The sequence below is a fragment of the Aotus nancymaae genome, unplaced genomic scaffold, assembly GCF_030222135.1.
Source record: "Aotus nancymaae isolate 86718 unplaced genomic scaffold, 86718_ANA_hifiasm-v0.15.2.pri h1tg000059l, whole genome shotgun sequence".
NCBI lineage: Eukaryota > Metazoa > Chordata > Mammalia > Primates > Aotidae > Aotus > Aotus nancymaae.
In genome coordinates this window covers 54627677-54645470 of record NW_026988473.1, presented here as the reverse complement: position 1 = coordinate 54645470, position 17794 = coordinate 54627677, and the positions used below count along the sequence as shown (strand labels likewise).

The following is a 17794-nucleotide window of genomic DNA, read 5'->3' as shown; positions in this document are numbered from 1 at the left end:
AAATGTTAGAAAACTTCTTAATAAAGTTCTTTTAAGGTTGATGAAATTTGAAGCCAAGCAATTGGTGAAGCCTAGAGTCATTTGAAGACTGGTATGCATGTGTAAATACATACTCAATCACCTGGTGTGAGAAGTGGCACTGTGTAGTTGGAGTTGAGACTGGAGAGAAGGCGAGGGATAAGAAAACAGAAAGCTGTGTAAAATTTGTTAATAATTTGGCCTTTATTCTACAACTAATTGGAAACCACCTAAATGTTTAAACTGAAAAGTTGAAATAGGAAGAGACATCAAAAAGGTTCAGAAAGCCTCACTATATAGCACTGTGATAATGAATTAGACCAAGACATTAACCAAATTCCATCATCTTCAAGGCAGACAAAAAAAAATCTCAATATTTACACAACTATACCTTGAAGTAATGATATATTCCTCAAAGAAAAGCAGGCAAATAAAAGGTGGAAGAGAGAGATGGTATATTTTTTAAAATAAGGCCATAGTTGACTAGTTGAGCGAGTTGCCTCTGCCCTTGATTACCTTAAGTACTGCTAACCTTATCTGTTTGGTTTTCAGGCTGTAAACTAATGGATTAAGGACAGGAGTCAAGAACAGAAAGAGGTTGGCCATGGTGACATGGAGAAGAGGAGATGTGAATTGACCAAACCTATGAATTAGGGCCAGCACAATGAGCAGCACATAGAAAAGGAAGACAGTGAAGATGTGGGAAACACAGGTATTAAGTGCCTTGAGCTGACTACTTTTTGAGGCAATACCCAGCACTGTTTTCAAAATCAAGATGTATGAAATGAAAATGAACACAGAGTCAATTCCAAAGGAGCAGATGACAAGAGACAATCCATAGATCATGTTGACTCTGACAGGGTCACAGGCCAGCTTCATCACATCAGGGTGGTAGCAGTAACAGTGGGATAGAATGACATCTTTGCAGAAGGGCAGTCGCTTGAGGAGGATTGGCAAGGGTACCATCAACATCACACCCCTAACCACAGCTGTAAGCCCCATCCGAGTAATCTTAGCAGGTGTTAAAACCATGGTATAGTGCAGTGGGTTGCGAATAGCTACAAACCGGTCAAAGGCCATGGCCAGCAGGATGGCTGATTCCATGCAAGAGAAGATGTGGATGAAGAACATCTGTGTCAGGCAAGAATGGAACTCAATCTCCCTGTGATTCAGGAGGAAGACATTGAGTACTGTGGGTAGAGTTGACAAAGACAGACCCAAATCTGTAGCTGCCAACATGGACAGAAAGATGTACTGAGGCTCATGAAGGCTGGAGGTGGTTTTGATGAGAAGGAGGATGGTGCAGTTTCCTAGGACGGCAGTGAGGTACATGACACACAGCGGGATAGAGATCCATATTTGTACAGACTCCAGTCCAGGGATACCTGTTAAAAGGAGAAGGTGTGGCTGAAACCAGCTACTATTTATAAGCCCCATAAGGATGGTTCTTGAAATCCAATCCAGATCGGCTTCCAAATGTTCCTATTTGGAGAATAAAAATCATATTTTAAGATAGAAAAAAGTAATGCATCTAATTCCTTTAAGGTGGCATTAATCTTAGGCTATTTTCATAAAGGAATCGATTCTTAGAAGGTTTCCAAATCTGTCTGAATAAATGGAGTTAAGGTCACGCACAACTTCTTGTAAAATGTAAGAGCAAGTAGAATTACTTAGGTCTGGAACACATAATCATTGACCAAGTGAGAAGAAAAATTATGAACCTAATTACCTTTTTTTATCTCAATGCTTAGAAAATCAAATCTCAGAATGTTTTCTTGGTAACTTTTATTATGTTCTCATCTACTTGTATTTTCAATCTATTTGGCAAAGCCCTGAAAGAAGTTCTGGCACTTCCTTTGGTTTCACCTTCATACCTAGAAATATTCAGGCCTATGGAAATGTGGATATTTATTCTGATATTCCTACCTGCAGGAATAAAGCATAGGCTATTTTAACAACCCACATAAACGCCAATTTATTCATTTTTCAACTTCATGGGATATCATTCTTTTATACCGTGAATTTCCAGGTTGTTTGAGGTATTTCTTTTGAATGATGTGTTGATTGTTTTCAAAGTAAAAAATCAAAATATAACAGGAGTGACAAAAATCATTAAAATGTTTGTATTTATGCAGCCAACTAACATATGAAAAACTGCTCATCTTCACTGGTCATTAGAGAAATGCAAATTAAAACCACGTTGAGATACCATCTCATGCCAGTTAGGATGGTGATCATTAAAAAATCTGGAGAGTACAGATGCTGGTGAGGATGTGGAGAAATAGAAACGCTTCTACGCTGTTGGTGGGAGTGTAAATTAGTTCAACCATTGTGGAAGACAGTGTGGTGATTCCTCAAGGATCTAGAAATAGAAATTCCATTTGACCCAGGAATCCCATTACTGGGTATAGATCCAAACGATTATACATCATCCTATTATAAAGACACATGCACACCTATGTTTATTGCAGCACTGTTTACAATAGCAAAAACTTGGAACCAACCCAAATGCCCATCAATGATAGATTGGATAAAGAAAATGTGTCACATATACAACATGGAATACAATGCAGCCATAAGAAAAGGATGAGTTCATGTTCTTTGCAGGGACGTGGATGAAGCTGGAAACCATCATTCTCAGCAAACTGACACAAGAACAGAAAACCAAGCACCGCATGTTCTCACTCATAAGTGGGTGTTGAATAATGAGAACACATGGACACAGGAAGGGGAATATCACACATTGGGGCCTGTTGGGAGTTTGGGGGATTTGGGGAGGGATAATATTGGGAGAAATGCCTAATGTTGGTGATGGGGGGATGGATGCAGCAAACCACCATGGCATGTGTATACCTATGTAACAAACCTGCACAACCTGCACATGTACCCCAGAACTTAAAGTATAATTTAAAAAAAGAAAAAAAATCATTAAAATGAGTATTATAATTATTTCTCAAATGGTTCTAAGATAGTACCATATAGTGACAAATAATTTCTTGAAAAAATTTGAAATATCTCTGTATCAAAATGTAAATATGTTAGGAAACAATATATATCTTAGTAAATGCCTTAAAAATAGCATGTTTGGAGAAAATGGTGTTAGTTCATGTCATTACCCTACCATGAATGAAGAAAGGAAATATTTTTCTATAGTTGGTTTAATAACTTTAGATTTAAATATTTTGTTTAAATTGAAATTTGTCATCTATAAACAGAAAATACTGGTACAGCTCCATGTGCATAAGGGGTACAGATTGGAAGGCAGGTAATATATCTGATTATCAAGAAGAACATGAAATCCAAATATAACATCTTTGGTGTGGGAACTAAATGGTGAGAACACATGGACAAATAGAGGGGAGCAAGACACTCTGGGACGTTTAAGAGGTAAAAGGTGGGAGGAGGGAGAGGAAAAATAAGTAATGGGTACTAGGCCTAACTACTGGGCGATGAAAAATACTCTGTACAAAAAGTCCACAATGACACAATTTACCTATGTAACAAATCTGCACGTGTGCCCCTGAAATTAAAAGTTAAAAAATATTTTGTAAAATTATGTAATTTAAAAACATACCCCAAATTAAAAAGCATCAGAGAAAAATCTGAACAAAAATTAATGAAGAATTTTTTCTCAGAGAAAGGATTACAGGTAGGGAGGATTGGGACAAGAGAATACTATTTTTTTGTTCTCAGCCAAAATTAGAACTTCTGTACTGTTTTAAAATTATGTAAAGATAAAAAAAATCTTTTTATGAGTGTTAATATAGCTTTGAAAAATAGATCCTCCCTCCCCTCCCGTCCATCCTTGCCTCCCTCCCTCCCTTCCTTCCTTCCTTCCCTTTTATTCTCTTTTTCTCTCTCTTTCTCTTCCTCTTTCCTTTTATTTGCTGATTGTATGCAAGGGTTGGCATTCTGATTGTTCTATTTTCAGGTTTAATCCTTATTTTAATAAAGTTTTCAAGCCAAAAGTAAAAAAAAAAGAAGAAAAATAGATCCTATATGAGTTACAATTTATACATTTGTATCCATTGTTGTGTAGACCTATGCTTATTCACTCTTCGTTCATACATTCTTGCCAGTGAGTGTTTACTGCATTCCACAAATCCTGCTCACTCAGTCACTCAACACACTGCTCCCTGCCATATCAAGACAAATAACCCTTAGAGTCATAAAATTCTTACCCACCACAATACACCATTCACCTCTTTTAAACATATATATACACATATACTATAGGTTGTATATACACATAGCCAGCTCTCTTGGCTTCAACTATTGTCTGGAATGTGCTGGAATTCACTTTCTTCTTTGTAATCATTTTTCCCTTCTGTTTTTTGCACTGGGGTAATTGCTACAACTACTACCAGCATCAAAACTCCAGTCAACAAGACTGCAATAACTAGTATAAAAGTCAAGTGTATTGTTACTCCATTTAGTTGTCTGCTTCATATTTTAATACTTTTTGTGCCTGTATGCCTGGCCCTTTACAGTGGGAATATATTATGTTTCTACTAATCTAATTTTTCTAGTTGCTCTCTAATCTAGCCAGATTTTTTGTTGTATTACACTAGATGTGAATCACTCATTCCCACATGAAAATGTGTACACAACTTCTGATCATATTCACAATTGTGATAAATGTTTCATTTCAACCAATAGTAATTAAATCCATTTATTAAAGGCCAGTTTATATGCAACAATCTAGAAAACATTTCCATGAGTAGTACATAGCAGAATTTCTCAAGTCACTAAGTCAATATCAAATATACTGCTTTGTTTCTGTATTTGAGATTTACTACATATAATTTCACGTTAGCTCCAAGCTGCGTCTTACTTGAATTTCCCTTACCCAATTTGACTTTACCTTTAAGATTAATATAGAACCTGTCACATATTTCAGTAAGGATAGTCTGGTTCTCTATGGACATAGAAGACACATAGCAAATTATGTTCAAACAAATAAATTAATGTTTAGAGATTTTGGTTGCAGCATATGCTTGCAAATGCCTAGCAAAGACGAAAATCTTACCAGTAATCCAGAACCTATTTTAAAGTTGGTATACAAAGTTTCAGGGGTCATACTTCCACTGGACTCATTTAGAACTGAAGAACAGATACCATTAAACTTAAAAGTAGATGAAGAGAGGTGTATCATCTTAGAGAGAATACATATTTTAGTATTTGTCAACTGGCTCAATTTCTCCGTATCCTCATCCTGAATTTTCTTTTATCTGTATGGTAGATTGCTCATCCTAGCCAGAGAGATACTCCATAGACCATTCTCAGAGAAAGAAAGACACTTATCTGCTCAAAGTATAACCCCTTTGCAACTTCCCCCCAAAACCTTTTAGGATGTATAAATTCTCCAGTCTTCCCCCAGAGCCAGAAACAACACCTATGTATGTGTATGTATATACTTGTGGACTGTGACTTCCGTCAGTTAAATTTCAACCCCTGAACTTTTCTTGGCTCCTCAGTTGGGCTTCTATATTGTCACCTTTTCTCATCTCTTGCTTCTCTTCCCCATCTAAAAGCTCTGAGCTTCCATGATGTTTTATTTTGAGTATAAGAAAAACGTCAGCTAAGCGTCTCCTAAAAAAATGCCCCCTCTCTGTTTTTTTAGTGGAAATAAATGGAAGTTATTTTTACATACTGTGTGACCTCCTCACATAAAGCCAGCACACATTGAAAGGGCTGACAAAGGAATTCAGAAGCACAGCTCTGCTCTTTCAGTCTCACCCTCTTTGGCATTGACAGGGAATGGATGGATTCTTATGAGATGTTAGAAGCCGCTGATAGATGCCCCTGCCTCAATCACAGTTATTTATTGCAACAAATAGAGAATCATAGACAGAAGGAGGCCAGAGGGAGGTTACCAAATATTCTCATGAGACTGTGGTCTCAATATGCTACACATGGGATGGCACAAAAACAAATTATTTGGAATCAAGGCCATGCCAAAGTTATTTTCTCTCAATACTCCAGAGTCCTTACAATTATTCACACTTTCATACTGAGAACAGTTGTGTGCCTACTGTTCATCACAAACATGAGATGAGCTGACATTTAGAAGTGATTGTTCCTAATACTTGGTTTGGGTCATTTTTGAGGTGAACCATTTTGAAATGTGATTCTCTACTTTTGTGTCTGTGTGTGTGAAGCTGAATATCAGAAACCATTTCTTTCATTATCATTCTTATGAATACTCATTATTAGATTGTATCATAACATTGCAATGTTTCAGGTTTCTTGAAAGGCATAGTGCCATATATGTTAGTATGAGTTAGTGTAATCTCATTACACTTTTTATTTCTCCTCTTTTATTCCTGGAGAGGTGTTGGTTGTAACTTTCCCTCTTCTTTTCAAGGTTTATTATGTCTTTCCTGTGGTTCTAACTGCTCTCTTTGCTTTCAATGTTTTATCATTTACTTCCTATTTTTTCCCAAGTGCCTAAGACAGTCCCTGGTATACAGAAGGCATTAAACCTATACTTGACCAGCCTCCCAAGTAGTTGGGATTGCAAGCACATGCCATCACACCCAGCTATTTTTTGTATTTTTAGTAGAGACAGAGTTTCAGCATGGTCTTGAACTCTTGACCTCGTGATCTGCCTGCCTCAGCCTTCCAAAGTGCTGAAATTACAGGCATGAGCCATTGTGCCCAGGCCAACAAAATTAAAAAAAAAAATTAAGTGAAAAAGATAACAACATACAAATGAAATATTGACCTTCTAAAGGATGTTTTCTTTTTATCAACTGTAATAATTATATTAATATCCCAATTTCAGTCCTATTACAGTTAAGAGTGCATAATCAATTAATATTATTACTTAATTATTTTTAGATCATCAACTGAACCCAGATTTGGCAAGTGTGAGACCCTCAAGCTGGCTTTCTCATTGTTTCAAATGTTTTCCTCATTCTTTACGTACTTCCTTGCTTTTTGACATAATAAAATGTTTCATGCTGATCTGGTAAATTCCCTAGGCTAAACTTGAAATCAACCATTTCTTCAAGGAGCTCTAGTTTATTTCTTCTTGGTAATATGCTTATGTTTTTGTAGATTCTGGATATTAGTCCTTTGTCAGATGTATAGTTTGTGAAGATTTTCTCCCATTCTGTGGATTGTCTGTTTACTCTGCTGATTGTTCCTTTTGCCATGCAAATGCTCTTTAATTCAATTAGGTCCCAGATATTTATCTTTCTTTTTATTGCATTGGCTTTTGGATTATTGGTCGTGAAATCCTTGCCTAAGCCAATATCTAGAAGAGTTTTTTTTATTTGTTTGTTTTTAATCTTTAGAATTTTTATAGTTTCAGGTCTTAGACTTAAGTCCCTGATCCATTTTAAGTTGATTTTTGTATAAGGTGAGAAATGAGGATGCAGTTTCATTCTCCTACATGTGGCTTGCCAATTCCAACACCATTTGTTTAAAAGGATGTCCTTCCCAACTTTATGTTTTCATTTGCTTTGTTGAAGATCAGTTGGCTGTAGGTATTTGGGTTTATTTCTGGGTTCTCTATTCTGTTATTGGTCTATGTGCCTATTTTTATTACAGTACCATGCCATTTTGGTGACTATGGCCTTATAGTATAGTTTGAAATCAGGTACTGTGATGCCTCCAGATTTGTTCTTTTTGCTTAGTCTTGCTTTGGTTATGTGGGCTCTTTTTTGCTTCCATATGAATTTTAGGATTGCTTTTTCTAGTTCTGTGAAGAATGATGATGGTATTTTGATGGCAATTGCATTGAATTTGTAGATTACTTTTCGCATTATGGTTATTTTCACAATATTGGTTCTACTTATCCATGAGCATGGGATGTGTTTCCATTCATTCATGTCATCTATGATTTCTTTCAGCAGTGTTTTGCAGTGTTCCGTGTAGAGATTTTTCACCTCCTTGGTTAGGTATATTCGTAAGTATTATATATTTTTTGCAGCTGTTGTAACAGGAGTTGAGTTTTTTATTCTATTCTCATCTTGGTTGCAGTTGGTATATCAAAGAGCTACTGACTGATGTATGTTAATTTTTTATCCTGAATTTTTTTATCTATCAATTATATTCAATTTATTTATTTATCAATTATAGGAGCTTTTTAGATGGGTCTTTAAGGTTTTCTAGGTATACAATCATATCATCGGCAAAAAGCAACAGTTTGACTTCCTCTTTACTAATTTGGATGCCTTTTATTTCTTTCTTTTGTGTGGTTGCTCTATGACTTCCAGTACTATGTTGAATAGAAGTGGTGAGAGTGGGCATCCTTGTCTTGTTCCACTTTGAAGAGGGAATGCTTTCAACTTTTCCCCATTCAGTATTATGCTGGCTGTGGGTTTGTCATAGATGGCTTTTATTTCATTGGGGTATCTCCTATGTATGCTGATTTTGCTGAAGGCTTTAATCATAAAGGGATGCTGGATTTTGTCAAATGCTTTTACTGTGTCTATTGAGATGATCATTTGATTTTTGTTTTTAGTTCTGTTAGGTGGTGTATCACATTTGTCGACTTGTATATGTTAAACCGTTCCTGGATCCTTGGTATGAAACCCACTTGATCATGGTGGATTATCATTTTGCTGTATTGTTGGATTCAGTTAGCTAGTGTTTCACTAAGGACTTTTGCATCTATGTTCCTCAAGGATATTGGTCTGTAATTTTCTTTTTTTTGTTATGTTCTTTCCTGGTTTTAGTATTAGGGTGAAATTGGCTTCATAAAATGATGGAGGGAGGATTCCCTCTTTCTCTATCTTGTTGAATAGTGTCAATAGAATTGGTACCAATTCTTCTTTGAATGCCTGTTAGAATTCAGCTGTGAATCCATATAGTCCTGGACTTTTTTTGTTAGCAATTTTTTATTAGTATTTCAATCTCATTGTTTGATATAGGTTTGTTCAGGGTATCTACTTCTTCCTGATTTGAGCTAGGAGGGTTACATCTTTCCAGGAATTTATCCGTCTCCTCCAGGTTTCCTAGTAAAGGTGTTCATGGTAGCCTTGAATGAGCTTTTGTATTTCTGTGACACCTTCATACTTGTACTTGGGTTATAGCATTCCAGGCCAGGCAGCCATCTTCCTATATGTGAACACCCTCTTCCCCTCACAGTTTCTGACCCCCCACTTTGGACAACCACCTCCCACATGTGTGTTTCCTCCTCACCCTTCTCAGGCTCTGGGTCTCCTCAGTAATGAATACTTTGTTCATTAGTATTAAATTGAGAATCCTTTTTGACAGGAAAACACCCTCACCTGTGCTCCCATGTGACCATCTGCATGCTGTCTTGTTTGTACATCCCATGCTGGGAAACAACTTGGATGGACACCCACCTCACACGGTCAGGTTCCCACATCCTTCTCTGTTCTGTTGGTGGTACCCAATCCCCAAGCCCATACACACCACTGTAGATATCTACATTACTGCACTTCAACCACTGGTTTTATGACTAAATAATTCAGGATGGAAATGAAAACTACATGGGGGTAGGCCTAACAGAAAAACGTGAAAAAGAATAGGAAGGTGAAGAGTCAGCTTTGTTCACATTAATTAAAACATGTTTAATTTTTCTGCCAATTTATGAGGTTGATTTGAAGAATTACTTTATAAAGCATGCTAATTAATTAATGATATTTGCTAGATATGTGTTTTTAATTTTCTGAAATTTAATCTGTAAAATTATATTTTTTCTGTGTTGTCTCCTTGAGCCAAGCATGAACTTTTATATATTTTCATTGATCAAATTTATGAGATTTTAAAATTTAGGTCTTCTGAGTTTAAATCATAAAATAAAAGTAGTTTGCAGTTGTTATAAAACTTTATTTCATATTGCATGAATATATCAAAATATCTCCTGTACTCCATAAATATATATACCTACAAGTATCCACAAAAGTTAAAAATTAAAAAGATAGACAAACAGATAAACAAAAACCTGTGCTTCAATACACTTCATTAATTTTATAGTTAACTTTTATAGCAAGAACTTTTATTTACATTTATAGCAAAAATTAACAGATGCTCTCTCCATGTCAAACACTGTTATTATCTCTTCTATTTTTTTTTTCCAGTTGATCATCATGGGATTGGCACTCATGTCATTTTTACTTTACAGAGAAGAAACCCAAGGACCAGGTAGGTTAAGTAACTTATTAATAAATGTTCACAGGCAAATATTAAATTAAACAGTCTGGCTTCAGAACCAGTTCATTAAGTTCTAGCTTCTTGGGTTTATTGTGACAATGTAAGTGCATCTAATTCTCATTTGTTTATGGTATGAATTAGAAATCTTAACTTACACAAAAGTATTTTTAAATGGTTTAATTTACTTCAGAGCCCAACACCAATTTAATGATAAACTAAATTTTTATATTTAACAAGGCTAAAAATATTCAAATGCATCTCAAATAATACAAAGGGACTTTTCTTTTTTAAATTACAGGGCCGGGCGCTGTGGCTCACGCCTGTAATCCCAGCACTTTGGGAGGCCAAGGCGGGTGGATCACGAGGTCAAGAGATCGAGACCATCCTGGTCGACATGGTGAAACCCCGTCTCTACTAAAAATATAAAAAATTAGCTGGGCATGGTAGTGCATGCCTGTAATCCCAGCTACTCAGGAGGCTGAGGCAGGAGAATTGCCTGAACCCAGGAGGCAGAGGTTGCGGTGAGCTGAGATCGCACCATTGCACTCCAGACTGGGTAACAAGAGCGAAACTCCGTCTCAAAAAAAAAAAATTACATAGTACTGTTCTCAAGTCAATTACTGTTGACAGCAGCATGTGTGCAGGTAGTGGTGAGTGGGGATTCCCATGAAATAGTCTCCCATTTAAGGGCAAATTATGTCCTTTGAGTTAAATAAAAAGTCTGGGTTTTCTTACACAGCCTTTCTATGAATATATTCAATCAACACAAGTTGAATTCGTTTATAGACACATTTTTTATCTAAAACTTTTATTACACCAAAACAAAAGCCAAAACAAAACACTATTATTGCTCCCTGAAGCTTCCTTTCATCATGAACTGTACCTACTGCTGAAGTACCTGTTGTTTATGTCTTTTGTCCAATATAATAATGAAAAAAAAATACCATAAGTGTCATTGCCTCACTTCTTAACTTGGTTCCTCAAGCTTTACTTAAACTCACTAAAGATCTCCATAAGGTTCAACCTTGGCTATCCTACAATTAGTTTTTGGCTTTATGGTTTCCATCCTCTTATGGCACCCATTTCCTGCAGGCATTGAACATTGCTTTGTTCTCAGTGATACCTAAATGCAGTTCCCTTGGGAATTAATCCATACCATTTTACAAAACAATAGGACAATCCATTACAAAAAAAAAAATACACCAATATTTCTCCTGTGTTAGTTTGCTGAGGATAATGGCTTCCAGCTCTATCCATGTCCCTGCAAAGACATGATCTCATTCATTTTATGGTTTCATAGTATTCCATGGCATATAGATACTACATTTTCTTTATCCAGTCAATCATTGATGAGTATTTAGTTTTATTCCATGTGTTTGCTATTGTGAATAGTACTGTGACAAACATACACATGCATGTGTCTTTATAATAGAATGACTTGTATTTTTTTGGGTATATACCCAGTGGTGGGATTGCTAGATCGAATGGTATCTCTGTCTTTAGGGCTTTGAGGAATCTTCACACTGTCTTCCACATGGTTGAACTAATTTACACTTCCACCAACAGTATAGAAGCATCTCTTTTTTTCACAACCTCATTAACACCACCCAAAATAAATAACTAGAACATAAAATAAAACAGTAGTAGACCTGGTAAAAGTGCAAACTGTGAAAACAAATTGCCCTATCATTTTCTAGTTATTTTAAATCCCTTTATATCAATTTTCTTACATCTAAAATTGAATTGCTATAAATTTACCCTGTAGAGTTTCTCAAGGATTAATAGTGAAAATCACTACCTAGTGCTTCCAAAGTGCCTGGCAGATAATAGGCTTCTGATAAATGTAAACTATTATATTTATGAGACCATTATTATCATTACAGTTGTGGTGGTTGTATTGTTAATAGTAAAAATATAAACATTGAAGTAAACTCTACCAGTTTTAGGGAAATGCTTTATAATCATATGGTTGGCATATTTATAATAACTTTATTCATATTCAAATTCAAATGTTAATCAATTGATGATTAAATAAACAGTTTGGTGTATATAATACGATGAAAAAGTAGTCAACAATAAAAATAAATTATGGATACAGGTAACAACACAACTAATCTCAAAGACATTATTATAAGTGGTAGCATTCAGACAGAAAATAAGACATTTGTTAAAATTTAATTCACAACGCCCTGCTCTTAAAAAAACAAAAACTACTTGACAGCGATCAGATTAGTGGTGCCAGGAAGTTGGGGTTGTGGGAGAATATTAACAAAAGCAAGGATAAAGGCATAAAGGCAATTTTCAGAGTGATTAAAATATCCTATATCTTGATTGTGGTGGTAGTTACATAACTATAAATATTTTTGAAAGCTCATTGAACAGTAAATATACATATATAATTAAACAATATATTATACATATATATAATATATATTATACATATATAATAAAACTGAATAAACTTGACTTAAAATATGAATTGAATTATATACATTTCATTTCAAAAATAACATTTTGAGAAGATTTACAAATATCAACAAGAGTCCAAATATGTACCATTTATCATTATTCATAATTTACCTTGGTTAATTTTTCTACTTTTATTTATCATATAATTGTCTTATGATGGCTGTATAATTTTATAAAAATATTATACTAAAAAGAAGTACAGAAGGGTGATAGAAAAGAAAGCTGTCATGTAATTTGAAATTAACTCAAACAGAAAACATACCCAAATCTATCACTTATTACCTTTTCACATTTGACATATTATTTAGCCTTTCTGAGCTTAAAAAATCAATTTGTATAATAGAAAATAATATTTTTCTCAGAGTCTTGATGGGGAGATTAAATTAGAAACATTTACATTACTTGGTGATAGTAAAAGTCTAGTTCTATTTTTATTATCTGGGGCAGGGAATTTAAATGAGGCAAGACAAATAAAGAATGCATATTCAAAGTAAATGTCTAAAAATGATTCAAATAATTTTCAAATGGTAACTGCAATTGGCATTACTATTTGGATAAACAAACTAATCAGAAACTCTATTTTTTTGTTGTCTATATGTCGTATAAAATTATTTTTTATAGGAGAGAGATTTTTTGGTTGGTGGATAACCTAGCATCAAGATTACTTTTTTTGTGGTTTGTTTGACTACTTTTTGACTGGGCTAAATAGTCCAGTTACCTCATGATGTTTACTCCACTTTATGGTCATTTGGAAAAACTAGCAGCAACCACAAACAATGAATGAATAAGAATGCTGCTTAGAATTAAACATGAACTAGGATCATGGTCGATCTCTTAGTAATTACTTGAAGGAGGTTAGCAAAATTTACTTTTGCCATAATTGGTAGAACCAAAAAAATCTGCAATCAACTGGCCATAATAAGGTATAGATTATAATATCTCATCTGCCTCATCCATTAATATGATTCCTATTCCAGTGTATATGCATTTTCAGATTTGTAAAATGGACCACAATATTAAACATGTCAATGTTACTAGCAGGATAATTGGGAGAAATAAAAAGAAAGGTATTTGTAACATGCAAATTATAATTAACATAGTAGTTATTAAATTTATGTTTAAATACTTACTGACTTTGACATTTTTAAATTCCACTTGTTGACTTTTAAATACATAAACTTTTGATTTAAACTTAGGCTCTTTTCAAGCAGAACAATCTCTGGAGCCTTCTTCGTATCTGTTGGGTCTTGATACTATAAATAATAGGGTTCATCATTGGAGGGAAAAGGATATAGGTATTGCCCATGAGGACATGAACCAACGGTGAGAGGTGTTTCCCAAAGCGGTGCACCATGGTCAGACCAATGATTGGGATGTAGAAAACCAAAACAGCACAGATGTGAGATACACAGGTCTGCAAAGACTTGAGTCTCTCCTCCCGGGATGCAATGGCTAAGACTGTATGCAAAATCCTAATGTAGGAGATGAGTATGAGCACTGCATCTAACAACAGATTGCTGATCACAAGGGCCAGACCATAGACATTGTTGAAGTGGATGTCTGAACAGGCCATTCTAATTAAGTCTTGGTGCAGGCAGAAAGAGTGAGAAAGGATGTGAGGACGGCAATAATTTAAGAACTTCAGACGGATGATGACTGGAGGTATTAGTAAAGAACTCCTACATAAGATTGCCACTCCAATTTTCATGATTTTGTCATTAGTTAGTATGGATGAGTAGCGCAACGGGTGGCAAATGGCGATGTAGCGGTCAAAGGCCATAGCGAGGAGGACAGAGGACTCCATGAAAGACAGACCATGGATGAAATAAGACTGGGCAATGCAGGAATCCAGGCTGATCTCTTGAATTAACCCCAGCAGGATCCCCAGCACCGTGTACACAGTAGAAAACCCCATGCACAGGTCAGTGAGGGCCAGCATGGCCAGAAAATAGAACATAGGCTGGTGTAGGCTTGACTCAGTCCGGATCACATGGAGCACCATGCAGTTTCCCAGGAACACCAGAGCATAGATGGAGGAGAAAGGAATGCAGAGCCAGGGATAGTGAATTTCTAGGCCAGGAAAACCAGTGAGAACAAATCTGGAACTATTGAAGTTTGAGTTAGAGATAGACATTAATAGAGGATTGAAAATGCTTCTAGAAAAATGCAAATTACATAGGTTTGTGATTCCCTGATTTTTAGTAATGCTTGTCTGCTTTTAGAAAGAAAATAAAATACAATACAATTTCTGTAATTGTCATAAATTCAGCAAAATAGAGACCTTATTCCTTACCCTTTAGGGCAAAAAACCTGTTGTCTAGACATGGAATTTCCAGTGCTAGTGACTAGGAATAACAGAAGACTAGGGAGTTTTATGAAGAACAGTAATGTTACCTAGCACATGGGAGTTAGGTTTTAGTCTAGACTTCTGGGAGTCTCTGTTCATTCCTAAAGGAAGACAGTGTATGATCACAGTTGTGTACCACTGCTATACGTGGCATCACCCTCAAGAGAATATGAGATTAGGTCATTTATTCTTAGGTATTGCAGCTATTTCTTTCACTTTTCCCAAAGGATAAGATCCCAAAAGGTATATACTATTAAATAGTTAAAATAACCAAACTTTGCAAAACATAAAGTTTAGTCAAGAGAAACTAAACAAACCAAGTGGAATCGAAACTGTTTTGCACATTCCACATATTTTAGCTCCACTCCAAGTTATTTACCTGTTTAAATTGGACTTTGTTTTTCTTCATTTTCATGCACTCGTTTATTCTTTGTAAGATTTCTTTCTTTTCTGAATCTCACAATAGTGTCTTAGGTCTATCATATAAAATGCAATTGGCATGCATTTTAAATTAAGTCCTAGACAAATATTTGTTAGTATCTGCTTTATCTATGACTCTGTCAGCTCTTTATAGGTAGAATAAAGTCAGTTATATAAGCAAGCAGTATTTAGTAATCACTAAATAGTCTTAAAGTAGCCTTAATCTAGATTTTTATAGATCTATGTCTACTACCCAATATTTTCAGCATCTCCCATCTGATGTAGATAAGGCAACATAATGTGAGTTTCTTTGGTTAAGAAATTCTATGAATAATTAGAGCTTGTAAGAATAATTCTGGGATATCAGAACATAAATGAAGCTTTATAAAAGGCTACTAAAATGATTTGTATCATTTGGTAATTAAAAACTATTTTTAAGAGGTAGCTATTTGACTTTTTAAAAAATAAAAATTTTTAAATATAAAGAGACTAATTTATATGAGCACCTAGGCAGTATTCTCAGTATACAAATGAGGAAATAAATAGTAGCCTTAGAAAGGGGGAGCTAGTAAATTATATATATATATAATATATATATATAATGATTCTGAAATGAAATTACATTTAAGATATGCTAAAATTTGATAAGAATTCCATGGAAACAAACAGCAGTGACTAATGCAATGTGTTTACTAACAAAGCTAAGAGAAGCCAGTAGGTAAAGATAAAAGGTTATTTTATCCTTAAAGATAAAAAGGTTAAAGATTAAAAAGAGAAAGTAGCTAAAAAGTTTCAAAGTTCAAGTTACAAAAGCAAATAAACATCACCATTTCTGTGAAGCCATTCCTAGCCTCCAATGACAGAGTGAATCCTTTCCAAGGTAATTTACTCCTGTTCCTAACATAGAATTAATTAAATACTTGTGGTGCAACTATTTTTCTTTCTCTCTCTCTCTTTCTTTCTCTCTCTCTCTCTTTTGAAATGGGATCTCATTCTGTTGCTACATCTGGAGTGCGGTGACAGGCTCTCAGCTCACTGTTATCTCTGCCTCTGGGTCTCAAGCAATTCTTCCACCTCAGTCTCCCGAGTACCTGCGACTACAGGCATGTGCCACCATGACTAGCTAATTTCTAATTTTTGTATTTTTTGTAGATGCAGGGTTTTTCCATGTCACCCAAGCTGATCTCAAACTCCTGGACTCAAGCTATCTGCTCACCTTGGGCTCCTAAAGTGCTGGAATTACAGACATGAGTCACCAATCCTGGCCATGGTGCAACTATTTTTCAATGGGTGTGTCTTCATTATACCATGTGGATGAGAGATATTTGAAATTTACATAGCCTAAACATATAACAAATGTGTTCACTCATCTATATAAGTCCTTTCACTAATTCAAGCTTTTAATTTTTCCTTTTTTTTCTATTTTAATAGCAGAGTTTTCTTCGTATTGTATTACTCCATGATCAAACTATGATTTACATTGCTGAATAATCTTTGCTACACAAATATAAACAAACATGTTCATGTTGAAGCTTCTTTTTTTTTTTTTTTGACGGAGTCTCGCTCTGTCACCAGGCTAGAGTGCAGTGGTGCAATTTCGGCCGATGCAACCTCCGCCTCCTGGGTTCAAGCGATTCTCCTATCTCAGCCTCGCAAGTAGCTGAGACTACAGGCATGTGTCACCACATCCAGCTAATTTTTGTATTTTTAGTAGATTCAGGGTTTCACCATGTTGACCAGGATGGTCTCGATCTCTTGACCTCCTGATCCACCCACCTTGGCCTCACGAAATGCTGGGATTACAGGCATGAGCCACTGTGCCCAGCCGAAGCATTTTTTATTATTTTTTATTTTTGAGGTAGGCTCTCACTGTGCCACCCAGGCTGGAGTGCAGTGGTTTGAACACGATTTACTGCAACCTCATCACTCTTGGGATCAAGTGATTCTCCTACCTCAACTTCCCAGATAGTGGGGACAACAGATGTGTGCTACCATGTCCAGCTAATTTTTAAATTTTTGTTGAGACAGGCTCTCACTTTGTTGTCCAGGCTGGTCTGGAACTCCTGGGCTCAAGTGATCCTCCCATCTCGGCCTTCCAAAATGCTGAGATTATAGGTGTAAGCCACTCTGCCTGGCCCACAATGAATCTTTATTTTGAATATTTGCAATAGAATTTTTGTTCGATATGATAAATTTATCCTAACATATTTGATACGCAAGGTCCGTGTCTACCATTTCTTCCACACTCCAGTTTTACTAAACAAGCTTCAGTTCTCTGAACAACGCATGTTAGGGCGGACATTTTTGTACTTGCTGCTCTCTATACCTGTTATGTGCTTTTCATCCTTCTCTGAGAAGATTATTATCTTTTAAGAATGAGATTAGTGGATTTAAACCTTTTGTTACATC

General features: G+C 35.5%; 2 protein-coding genes across 2 annotated transcripts; both read right to left on the bottom strand.

Annotated features, from left to right (window-relative positions):
- Positions 1-501: 501 nt before the first annotated feature.
- LOC105720045 (olfactory receptor 51A4-like) lies at positions 502-1455 on the bottom strand. The gene has a single exon (XM_021675195.2). The coding sequence runs from the start codon at positions 1453-1455 to the stop codon at positions 502-504; it is 954 nt and encodes a 317-aa protein (XP_021530870.2).
- A 12355-nt stretch (positions 1456-13810) lies between these two features.
- On the bottom strand, positions 13811-14752 carry LOC105728078 (olfactory receptor 51V1-like). Its single transcript, XM_012468332.3, has one exon. The coding sequence runs from the start codon at positions 14750-14752 to the stop codon at positions 13811-13813; it is 942 nt and encodes a 313-aa protein (XP_012323755.2).
- Between the last annotated feature and the right edge of the window lie 3042 nt (positions 14753-17794).

Coding starts and splice junctions, on each gene's coding strand:
- LOC105720045 (XM_021675195.2), bottom strand. CDS start 1,455: ATGGGGCTTATAAATAGTAGCTGGTTTCAGCCACACCTTCTCCTTTTA.
- LOC105728078 (XM_012468332.3), bottom strand. CDS start 14,752: ATGTCTATCTCTAACTCAAACTTCAATAGTTCCAGATTTGTTCTCACT.